Raw genomic sequence first — 12,652 nt, forward strand, 5'->3', positions numbered from 1 at the left:
GATCATATTGGCGTCAGTAATACATCCCAAACACCATCATTGTTCAATGTACGAGGATTATATTACATGTCTTGCTTTCAGATGAACAAATATTACATACCCTCAAAGATTATAGAACGCCTCGCTCTCTGCAGATATGTTTGCGTAGCCTTTCTACTTGACTACTTTATCATTGTATGCCTACTCTGTTTCAATGATCACTTCCAACGCTTGATGATGAACCGAACCCATCTCTAAGTAGAGAAAGAGTTATTTTTTTTTTTTAGTAATTCTTCTAAATACTTGGAGTAGTCCCATCTTTTATGGACGGACCAAACTTAACCTAATAACAAACATCTCTCACTCACCTATGAATGAATGAATCTATCTAATACATTATATTTCTAAATAGTACAAGAATTTCATACTTGACGAACAGACTATACGACCTGGAGCACAAAGTGAAAGGAGCTCCAATATATAAACCTAATACAGGTTATATAGGAGACATCAATCTCATACTTAATTACTTCTTAAAGTGTATTAATATACCCCAGATATTTTTAGTTACACATGACTAAATATAATTCAATCCCTCAAAAATTTAATTTATACTCAATCCATCTTTACAATTACAAGTATTCTAAACCATATCAAATTTATTCGAGTGATATGATCTCAGCCGGTGAATACAAGTAACAGGTGTACAACTAAAATTACTTTTTTTTTTTGCACTCATATCAATCAGATCTGAATTAACTCGATTTTCTAAAAGTATTTATTTAAGTTGAATTATTCCATGGCCATAGAATATACTCCTAAAGTAGCGATTATTCAAAAGTCATAAAGGATAAAATTTTAAGATCTTAGATATGATCTTCGAGATTCATATGATAAAGAAGCAGAGATCCATTCTTTATTCTTGTAATGAATGTAAGCACATGTAGTATGAAATACATGTTATAGTAAAGCTTACTTTTTTCTTTTTTGAAAACAAAGAAAGTATGTCATTGCACTTTTATTAAAGGAAATACACCATACGAGTTTTAGTCTTGTCATAAGAAAACATAGATTTCAAATAAAAAATTCTCATTTGCTCACTGTCATTAGTGGCAAATGAATAATTTTATACTTGGCTTCAATCATAATAAAGACATAAATGGTGGGAATTCATTCATATAATTTTTTTTTAAGAACCTCATCTTGCTCTCAATCAAGGTGACTTTTTAAGAATTACTTTGAGTTAAAATTGCTCCCGCTACACTTAAATTGTTTATTAAGCATTAAAACTTAAATAATTTCATCTCTACTCACTTTACAAGTGTTAGATGTAATTGTTCATGTGAGTAAATCAATCTGAATCTATCAATATACTTTAACAAATGATATTATACAATACTCACAATATATTTCACAAAACAAATAACGAAACATGATATACTAATAATATTTATTTATTATTCAATAATTGTAAGCCTTCATATGATGCATTTAACTCAAGAAATGACACCCATTCTTATCACTTTGAAAACCAAAAAAACAAAGTTCAAATATTTATACTTAGTTCGCGTTGATCATATTGGCGTCAGTAATACATCCCAAACACCATCATTGTTCAATGTACGAAGATTATATCACATGCCTTGCTTTCAGATGGACAGATATTACATACCCTCAAAGATTATAGAACGCCTCGCTCTCTGCAGATATGTTTGCGTAGCCCTTCTACTTGACTACTTGATCATTGCATGCCTACTCTGTTTCAGTGATCACTTCCAACGCTTGATAATGAGGTCTCCCTGGCATATTTGCATGCATTCTTCCAGGACCTGCAGAAGCAAAAGGGCTAGGAGGCATTGTTAACTTGTCTCCTTCTCCTTCCAACATTTGCACGACAGTATTCATGGACGGACGATCCACGGGGTGCCACTGAATGCACCATAGTCCCACAAGAGTCAGCTTCTTTGCGATTTGCGCGTCCCCCTCCTTTTCAATTCTGATTCTCAGCTCTTCTCCTTTGTCCAGGCTGTTGTAGACCCATTCTGGGAAGTAGATTTGGTTGCTGTTCTCTACCTTATCATCGATTGTCTTCCTCCCTCCGACCATTTCAAGCAACACCATTCCAAAACTATAAACATCAGACTTGTAGGAAACATGCCCGAAGTTCCTAGAGAAAACTTCAGGTGCAATATACCCCATGGTTCCTCGAGCTGTAGTCATTGACACGGCACTCTGATCCTTGGAGCACAGCTTTGCTAGACCGAAATCAGAAATCTTTGGATTGAAATGGTCATCTAACAAGATGTTATGAGGTTTGATGTCGAAATGGAGGATTCGCTGATCACAACCTTGGTGAAGGTATTCGATGCCTTTAGCCATGCCAAGAGCAATATCCTGAAGCCTCTCCCAGCTAAGACTGGAGGTTTCGCCATGTTCTGAAGATACAAATTTCTCTAATGATTCATTTGGCAGGTAATCATAGACCAGACCTCTTCGAAATCCATCAGCACAGTAACCGACTAAGCGTATAACATTGACGTGATGGATCTTTCCCATTGTTGCCACTTCATTGATGAACTCCTCTCCGTTTCCTGTTGAGTTGTTCAGGATCTTCACAGCAACAAAGATCTCATCAGAAAGCTTTCCTTTAAACACAGTTCCATATGATCCCTGACCCAGCTTGTCCTTGAACTCATCCGTAATCCTTTTAATGTCAGCGTATGTGTATCTTGCGGGCTTGAGAGCTTTATAATCTGCCAGAAAGCTTTCAATCCTTTTCTGATTGTTTTTCGCTGCTTTATCGGAGCTGTAGACACGGTAGGCTGCGAACAATACCAGCAATACAAGAACCGAACCCACGGGTGCAACTGCAAACAAAACATTTCTTTATCAAGAACTCGTCAAGATAGTTCAGAAGATGCAAGATAAGGAAACAATTCTAAAACTTCCAAATTTGCAGAAATCTCACCCGCACCCTCTATCTTCCTTATTTTGCCTGTAAGAGAAAATATATGGTGACATTAGATTCTTTAATAGCACGCATTCGACAATCATAATTCGTGGATCTTATGCAAACCATGACTATCTTGTGCAATTTACTAAATCTCAACATGTATCAAGCAACCAGCCTACATGACCTGAAAAGTACATGTTTCATAACTAAAATTGAAGAACTCATGAAAATATTTGATTTTCTTAACTAAGAGTCATCCAATAGTTCCAAATTAAGCACAAAGAATTAGATTGGCTGCAGAAAACTGAAGCAGAATCTAATACAGACCGTACCTTTTTTTGATTTAGGCTTCTCATAGCATTCAGTTTCAAGCTTAGTAATGTAATTCTTCCATCCGCAGAACTTGCCTTGTTCTTCACAACCTACACATGCTGCTGGTTCTGACCAATTCAACTGAAGAATATTACGGTCAATCATTTCCGATGGAATTGATGTAACATTATACATCTTGGTACAAGAAGTCAGGTCTGTATAACCTAGGAAATTATTAGAACTATAGGCGTAGATATCATATCCAGGACCACCAAGGCAGGGTATCCGGTCATAAAAATCTCCATGCTTTGATGTACAGTTGAAAAGGGCATAATCATCCCGGTACTCGCCTGCAAATTTGAAAGGAGATTTAGATAAACTGAAGTTTCTAAGCTGTCCTGGGAAGCAGTTATCTGGATCAGCTGCAATGATTAACCGTGATTTATAGTCAATTTTCTTGATGTTGAGCGTCACAGAAGTTGGTAGCTGCAACAATGTTTCCTTCCTTTCATTGCAAGATACAACAAACCCAGGATCATAGCCAAAGTACTCTGGCTGCTTGTCGAGTCTGAATGGAAATCTTATGGCCGGACCATGCTTCTTACACTTTTCTTCTCGGAACGTTTCGTTAAGGCCAGCTCCATGACATACAAGGACCAGCATCAACAAGCAAACTACAGAGAGATCCATTTCCAGAGACACAGTTTTTTTTAGCTTCACTGTCCTGCAAATGATGTTATCGTGAAAACGTAATTTGGGGCTTGGCTCTCTTGAGTAATTTCTGTATAGTTTACTCCATTGACTTGAGCCGTGGAAAACATTTCAAGGACTTGGCCAATCTGATATTGCTAGGTTCCTTTATGCTTTTTCCGTGTGGGGTATTTATGTTGTGGTGCGAAGTTGCTAGGAAAAGCCAGAGCTCAAATCTGTCACGTTAGCAAGTCATCAAAGATGAGGGATAAGTTACAGTCAAGTTTGTCACTTTTCCATCCCAAGAAATGCAAGAGGTAATGCCGGTCATGCATAAAAGTCGATGCTAAGGTTAGAAGTCAAGCTCCATTCTTACCGTATTGACTCTACATGAAACTTCACTCTATATGATTGAGTAATTTCTGTATAGTTTACTCCATTGACTTGAGCCGTGGAAAACATTTCAAGGACTTGGCCAATCTGATGTTGTGGTACGAAGTTGCTAGGAAAAGTCTTTAATTAATTAAAAGTAAATGCAGAATCTCAAAGTCTTCTCTAGCTTTTTTATTTAATTGAAAATTATCAGAATTTTAATAAAAAATGGATGAAGTTTTGGCTTTAATAACTATTACGACCCGAATCCCGGATCCATGACTGGCACATAGGCAAGATTTCCCTCCAAGGTTCCATACCTATACGAACCCAAACTTACATACAATCTTATCCTTCAAAACTCAATCAGAATTCAACACAGCACTAATTACAAAACTAATTTTATAATATAATTTAATTATCTTAATACAAGAGTTAATATAATTCCATAGTTTTGGAACACTAACTAGACATAAAAAAAGGTAATAATTACAACCAAAAAGCAGGTTCGGAAGGTTCAACAAAAATTACCCGCTATCAAGCTATAAGCTTGAAAAGATAAATAATGAGAGGGTGAGTTGAACAACTCAGTAAGTAGATAATGTTCAATACACACACACGAGGTAATACAACAATGAGAGTATATGTACAATTATGGTTTTAGGTTCTTATAGGAAGGTTTATCAAATAGGCCATAACAAGAATATCATAAGGTAAAGCTCGTCAAAAAATAAAAATGCAATGAGCATGAGGCTTCGTACTGTGGGATGATCAATCCACACAGGTTGGTGACTCCCCTGACCAACTAGGGTTCAGATACGATGTGCACAAAAACTAACACTACCCTATTAGCATGAGTATTCTAACTGACATACCATAGGTTCATAATCATAATCAAACAAATATATTCATATCTCAAAGCTCAACTCATGACATTAATCAAATGAGGAGTTATCAATTTAGAAGTCAATTCAAATTATATACTGGTTCATATCAAGAATTCAGATTCAATAATTGAACATACTTTATCATAACAAGGATAATAATCAACATATATATTATCAAGAAGCATGATCGAATTCATATTAACAAATCAAATATTTATAATATTTCTCATGCATATGAAAAATTATCCACTTACCTGACTCGAAAGCAACAACACTCAAAAGCAGATACCGAAAGAAATCTTACAGACGTCCTGCCGGTAGAATATCAGGATTATCTGAATACAAAGGAGACATATTCAAGAACGACTTGAAAGAACATATAACCTATTTAATACATTTAACTAAGGGTGTATTCCATAACACTATATGTTTTTGAACTAACTAGTCAATTTTCTAAAAAAACCCGAAATTTAACGGTTTTTCTAAAATCTAATTCATAATAAAACAAATAATAAAACTGGTAATAATTCACTAAATAACCCTCAATTATTCATCAAACTAATTTGCAAAAGCTAATATTACAGGTAGGGACTAATTTGGAATTTATCATATTTTAAGGCCAAATTGTAATTTTCATCTAATTGGAGGACCAAACTAAAAATATCATAAATTCATGACTATAGTGAAATTATGTCCATAATTCATCCTCATTTCTATCCAGAATCTCTAATTATGCTCCAAGGACCATTCTGGAATTTTTCCAAATTTTTAAGGTATTATGCCCATAATTCATATTTCATTCTGTTCAGAATCTCGGAATATGCTCCAGGGATCAATTTGTAATTTTCCAAAGTTTGGGGACTAAACTGTAATTTTCGCAAATTGAGGGACCAAATTGAATTTTCATCATCTTCAACCTCCAACCCAGAATTTCAACAGAAAACCTATTGTTCTTTCCAAATTTCTAACTCAAAATTCACCATTTACACAATTCATAACTCAAAATCATTAAAATCTTCCATAATCAATTACCCATAACAATCAATCTCTAACATTCAAATTAATTAATCAATCAAACCCAAAACATAATCTTCAAAACCCTAACATTCATCAAAACCGAAATTTAAAGTTCAAATAACATATTATTCACACATAAATCTTACCCTTTTAACTTATTTTCTTCAATTCATTTATATTTCCCTTCTAATTTCCCTTTTTTTCTCTTCTTTTTCTTCCCCTTTTCTTCTCTTCTCCCGTCTGTTTTTCACTCTTAATTTCAGAACTCTTTTTTTTTTTTCGTATTGATATTTATCATCTTTTTATTCAATCACTACAATACTCCTCATTTAATTATACTTATTCTTTAAGCCTCCAAGGGCTTTATTGCCTTTTCCTACTCTTAAATTCAAAACATTACAATAACCACCACCAAATTTTCGGCAACCTTTAGCCAACAACAGCCATGAGATAGCCTCAAGTCTTCGCCTTCAATCTGAAACAAGCCATCAAACATCATGTTTAGTAGAATTCTTCTATTTGCTGTCTTTTTTTTTGTCCTACTCATAAACCATGAGCCCTGCGCTGCTAAAACAAATCATCTTTGTGAACATCCTTCTTCGTGTGGCCACCTTACTAACATGAGCTACCCTTTTCGATTACAAGGAGACCCGGAAAACTGCGGTGATCCTAGCTATCAGTTGACTTGCGAGAACAATCGTGCAAATATTCAACGATTCGAATAGCTGATGGAGATATCATTCTTCTTGCAGATATAGTAAATTACGCACTCCCGAGCCTGGTTGGTAAGACTTTCTCTTATTCAGGCAACATTAAACTATAAAAGCGAAGGCTGAAATAGAATTGTAGCTATCAAGAAATTCTTAGCTCATTTATGTTGTATCAGATTATTTTGGTAGCATCTCATCATAGAATCTCTCATCCTATTTATGGTTTCGGACGTTCCGACACAGGATTAGGCCTAACTCAATAACCAACATCTCTCATTCACGTATGAAGGACTGAATCTATCTTCTACATTATATTTCAAACTTGCTCAAGAATTTTATACTTGATGAACGGACTATGTAACCTGGAGCACAAAGTGAAAGGAGCTCCAATTTATAAACCTAATACAGGTTATATAGGAGACATCAATCTCATTATTAATTATTTCTTAAAGTATATTAATATACCCCAAGTATTTTTAGTTACACATGACTAAATATAATTCAATCCCTCAAGAATTTAATTTATACTCAATCCATCTTTACAATTACAAGTATTCTAAACCATATCAAATTTATTTAGGTGATATGATATAGTCATTGAATACAAGTAATAGGTGTAAGACTAAAATTACTTTTCTTTTCCACTCATATCAATCAGATCTGAATTAACTTGATTTTCTAAGAGTATTTATTTAAGTCAAATCATTCCATGACCATATAATATACTCCTAAGTAGCAATTATTCAAAAGTCACAAAGGGTAAAATTTTAAGATCTTAGATATAATTTCCGGAACTCACATAATAAAGAAGCAGAGATCCATTCTTTATTCTTGTAATAGATGTAAGCACATGTAGTATGAAAAACATGTTATAGTGAAGCTTACTTTTTTTCTTTTTTGAAAACAAAGAAAGTATATCGTTGCACTTTTATTAAAGAAAATACATCATACGAGTCTTAGTCTTGTTGTCAAAAAACATAGATTTCAAATCTAAAATTCTCATTAGTGGCAAATAAATAATTTCATACTCGGCTTCAATCATAATAAAGACATGAATGGTGGGAATTCATTCTTATAAATTTTTTTTTAAGAACCTTATCTTGCTCTCAATCAAGGTGACTTTTTAAGAATTATTTTGAGTTAAAATTGCTCCCGCTACACCCAAATCGTTTATTAAGCATTAAAACTCAAATAGTTTCATCTCTACTCGCTTTACAAGCGTTAGAGGTGATTGCTCATGTGAGTAAATCATTCTAAATCTATCAATATACTTTAACAAATTATATTATACAATACTCATAATATATTTCACAAAACAAATAATGAATAAGATGATATACTAATAATATTTATTTATTATTCAATAATTGTAAGCCTTCATATGATGCATTTAACTCAAGAAATGACACCCATTCTTATCACTTTGAAAACCAAAAACACAAAGTTCAAATATTTATACTTAGTTCGCGTTGATCATATTGGCGTCAGTAATACGTACATCCCAAACACCATCATTGTTCAATGTACGAAGATTATATCACATGCCTTGCTTTCAGATGGACAGATATTACATACCCTCAAAGATTATAGAACGCCTCGCTCTCTGCAGATATGTTTGCGTAGCCCTTCTACTTGACTACTTGATCATTGCATGCCTACTCTGTTTCAGTGATCACTTCCAACGCTTGATAATGAGGTCTCCCTGGCATATTTGCATGCATTCTTCCAGGACCTGCAGAAGCAAAAGGGCTAGGAGGCATTGTTAACTTGTCTCCTTCTCCTTCCAACATTTGCACGACAGTATTCATGGACGGACGATCCACGGGGTGCCACTGAATGCACCATAGTCCCACAAGAGTCAGCTTCTTTGCGATTTGCGCGTCCCCCTCCTTTTCAATTCTGATTCTCAGCTCTTCTCCTTTGTCCAGGCTGTTGTAGACCCATTCTGGGAAGTAGATTTGGTTGCTGTTCTCTACCTTATCATCGATTGTCTTCCTCCCTCCGACCATTTCAAGCAACACCATTCCAAAACTATAAACATCAGACTTGTAGGAAACATGCCCGAAGTTCCTAGAGAAAACTTCAGGTGCAATATACCCCATGGTTCCTCGAGCTGTAGTCATTGACACGGCACTCTGATCCTTGGAGCACAGCTTTGCTAGACCGAAATCAGAAATCTTTGGATTGAAATGGTCATCTAACAAGATGTTATGAGGTTTGATGTCGAAATGGAGGATTCGCTGATCACAACCTTGGTGAAGGTATTCGATGCCTTTAGCCATGCCAAGAGCAATATCCTGAAGCCTCTCCCAGCTAAGACTGGAGGTTTCGCCATGTTCTGAAGATACAAATTTCTCTAATGATTCATTTGGCAGGTAATCATAGACCAGACCTCTTCGAAATCCATCAGCACAGTAACCGACTAAGCGTATAACATTGACGTGATGGATCTTTCCCATTGTTGCCACTTCATTGATGAACTCCTCTCCGTTTCCTGTTGAGTTGTTCAGGATCTTCACAGCAACAAAGATCTCATCAGAAAGCTTTCCTTTAAACACAGTTCCATATGATCCCTGACCCAGCTTGTCCTTGAACTCATCCGTAATCCTTTTAATGTCAGCGTATGTGTATCTTGCGGGCTTGAGAGCTTTATAATCTGCCAGAAAGTTTTCAATCCTTTTCTGATTGTTTTTCGCTGCTTTATCGGAGCTGTAGACACGGTAGGCTGCGAACAATACCAGCAATACAAGAACCGAACCCACGGGTGCAACTGCAAACAAAACATTTCTTTATCAAGAACTCGTCAAGATAGTTCAGAAGATGCAAGATAAGGAAACAATTCTAAAACTTCCAAATTTGCAGAAATCTCACCCGCACCCTCTATCTTCCTTATTTTGCCTGTAAGAGAAAATATATGGTAACATTAGATTCTTTAATAGCACGCATTTGACAATCATTATTCGTGGATCTTATGTAAAGTAACAGAAAATATATGGTGACATTAGATTCTTTAATAGCACGCATTCGACAATCATAATTCGTGGATCTTATGTAAACCATGACTATCTTGTGCAATTTACTAAATCTCAACATGTATCAAGCAACCAACCTACATGACCTGAAAAGTACATGTTTCATAACTAAAATTGAAGAACTCCTGAAAATATTTGATTTTCCTAACTAAGAGTCATCCAATAGTTCCAAATTAAGCACAAAGAATTAGATTGGCTGCAGAAAACTAAAGCACAATCTAATACAGACCGTACCTTTTTTTGATTTAGGCTTCTTATAGCATTCAGTTTCATGGTTAGTAATGTTATTCTTCCATCCGCAGAACTTGCCTTGTTCTTCACAAACTCCACATGCTGCTGGTTCTGACCAATTCAACTGAAGAATATTATAACGGTCAATCATTTCCGATGGAATTGATGTAACATTATACATCTTGGTACAAGAAGTCAGGTCTGTATAACCGAGGAAATAATTAGAACTATAGGCATAGATATCATATCCAGGAGCACCAAGGCAAGGTATCTGCCCATCAAAATCTCCATGCTTTGATGTACAGTTGAAAAGGGCATAATCATCCCGGTACTGGCCTGCAAATTTGAAAGGAGATTTAGATAAACTGAAGTTTCTAAGCTGTCTTGGGAAGCAGTTATCCGGATCAGCTGCAATGATTAACCGTGATGCATAGTCAATTTTCTTGATGTTGAGCGTCACAGAAGTTGGTAGCTGCAACAATGTTTCTTTCCTTTCATTGCAAGATAGAACAAACCCAGGATAGCCACAGCGAACTGGCTGATTGTCGCGTCTGAATGGAAATCTTATGGCTGGACCATGCTTCTTACACTTTTCTTCTTGGAACATATCGTTAAGGCCAGCTCCATGACATACAAGGACCAGCATCAACAAGCAAACTACAGAGAGACCCATTTCAAAAGACATAGTTTTTTTCTAGCTTCACTGTCCTGCAAATGATGTTATCGTGAAAACGTAAGTTGGGGCTTGGCTCTCTTGAGTAATTTCTGTATAGTTTACTCCATTGACTTGAGCCGTGGAAAAAATTTGAAGGACTTGGTCAATCTGATATTGCTAGGTGCCTTCATGTTTTTCCGTGTGGGGTGTTTATGTTGTGGTGCGAAGTTTCTAGGAAAAGCCAGAGCTCCAATCTGTCACGTTCGCAAGTCACGTTTGTCACTTTTCGAAGCACCAGATAAGCAAGTCCTCTTCCATCCCAAGAAATGCAAGAGGTAAGGCCGGTCATGCATAAAAGTTGATGTTAAGGTTAGAAGTCAAGCTCCATTCTTATCACTTTCAGAACCAAAACAATGAAGTAATTCTAAGTTGATGATGTGGACATTCTTATCACTCGCTCCTGCAATGATTAATGGCAAATAAAATCATATTGTTTGCAAATAAAATCACCGAAGCATGTCTTTGTTGATTCAAGAAAGCTACGAACAGACTCCATTGGCCATTTGTTGACTGACCTGGGATTTTGTGAGCTTATCAGTGGTGTTCTAGATAAAATATATATTTTTGATATACGAAAAAGTTCGTGTATAAAGATTTCGCGTAACGATTACTAGAATTTCTAATTAATTATCAAAAATTATATAACATGGAATTGATTAGGTAAAATAAAAAAAAACATTAGTATCTTTTAAATATTTTATTTAAATATTTTATAAAATAAATTATATTGTTGGTTTTATCTTGATATAAATTTATTGTTTTATATTATGATGGTTTGCTTGTAATATTTTTAATTTTTGTATTAGTGAATATTTAATTATAGATATTTTTAATTTTAGCATTAATTAGTATTAAACCCGCACGGTTGGGCTGTTGGGCTGGGCACAGCAGGGGCGTTTGATCTGGTTCACGCATGATTGCACAAACAGTGAATTAAACAATGAACAGTAGTAGGTGAATTAAAATTGTTCATGTACAGTGACAAGTGACTTAATATTGCAAGACGGAGAAAGAGAGTAGAGACCTGGTCTGCTGGAGAAGAAGCCGATGATGGTGTGCAGGCTGACCGAATGCTCTATCCTCTGTGTCTTGTTTTCCTCTTCGTCTTCCCTTGTTCTTTCTATCTGTCTTCCTTTTTCTTCGTTCCTGTGTCTGTCTGTCGCTCTCTGTAATGTCTTTTTCGTTGTATTTTTCTGTTCGTGGGTTTTCTCCCCTCCTTCGCGTCTGTGTTCCTCCCACCCCTGTGTTGTTCTCTGGTTTTCCTTGTCTCTGTGTTTTCGTTTTTCTTCCCCTTTTGTATTTTGCTCGTCCCTGTCTTTTGCTCCCCTGGTCCTCTTCTGTCTTGTTCGTTTTTCTGGGTTTATTTTCTTTCAGTTCTCGGCACTGTTGTGTTCGTTCCACTGTTCTTCCCCCCCTGTTGTTCTTTCTCTGGATTTGTATAAAGCCAGAGAACGTGGATGATAATCGTGGGATGGCATCTGTTGGTGGACAATATGGGGTAGAGACGGGACCATGATTGGTGGTGGGTTTCTTATTGAATCAGATGAAGGAGATGAATAGTTAAACGGCGCCGTTTTCAACTGAAATGGTGATTTCCAGTTTGATCCCTGACCTTCTGACACTTAACAATTGGGTCCCTAAGCAAGGAAAATCATTTTTATTTTTAATTTGACCCTGGATCAAATTGCCATTGAACCCTAGATTTCAGGCGTCATTAACAAAAGAGTTATTAGTTTTCAACTTAATCAATTTAA

General features: G+C 35.8%; 2 protein-coding genes across 4 annotated transcripts; both read right to left on the reverse strand.

The window, feature by feature from the left end:
- Nucleotides 1–1,469: 1,469 nt before the first annotated feature.
- On the reverse strand, nt 1,470–4,131 carry LOC118033472 (rust resistance kinase Lr10-like). Its single transcript, XM_035038479.2, has 3 exons — nt 3,265–4,131; nt 2,948–2,974; nt 1,470–2,846 (listed from the first exon to the last, which is right to left on the reverse strand). Exons 1-3 carry the CDS (start codon nt 3,932–3,934, stop codon nt 1,732–1,734), a joined length of 1,812 nt encoding a protein of 603 aa, XP_034894370.1. The 5' UTR covers nt 3,935–4,131; the 3' UTR covers nt 1,470–1,731.
- A 4,189-nt stretch (nt 4,132–8,320) lies between these two features.
- Nucleotides 8,321–12,427, reverse strand: LOC118033458 (rust resistance kinase Lr10-like). 3 transcript variants are annotated; one of them, XM_035038469.2, is made up of 4 exons: nt 11,923–12,427; nt 10,187–11,298; nt 9,792–9,818; nt 8,321–9,690 (listed from the first exon to the last, which is right to left on the reverse strand). In XM_035038469.2, the coding sequence occupies exons 2-4, from the start codon at nt 10,866–10,868 to the stop codon at nt 8,576–8,578; spliced, it is 1,824 nt and encodes a 607-aa protein (XP_034894360.1). In that variant the 5' UTR covers nt 10,869–11,298; nt 11,923–12,427; the 3' UTR covers nt 8,321–8,575. The 3 variants fall into 3 exon arrangements, with proteins under 3 accessions (XP_034894360.1, XP_034894352.1, XP_073259662.1); XM_035038461.2 differs by having other exon boundaries at nt 10,187–11,413; XM_073403561.1 differs by having other exon boundaries at nt 10,187–10,519; nt 11,923–12,268.
- Between the last annotated feature and the right edge of the window lie 225 nt (nt 12,428–12,652).

Source organism: Populus alba, chromosome 12, assembly GCF_005239225.2.
Source record: "Populus alba chromosome 12, ASM523922v2, whole genome shotgun sequence".
Lineage (NCBI taxonomy): Eukaryota > Viridiplantae > Streptophyta > Magnoliopsida > Malpighiales > Salicaceae > Populus > Populus alba.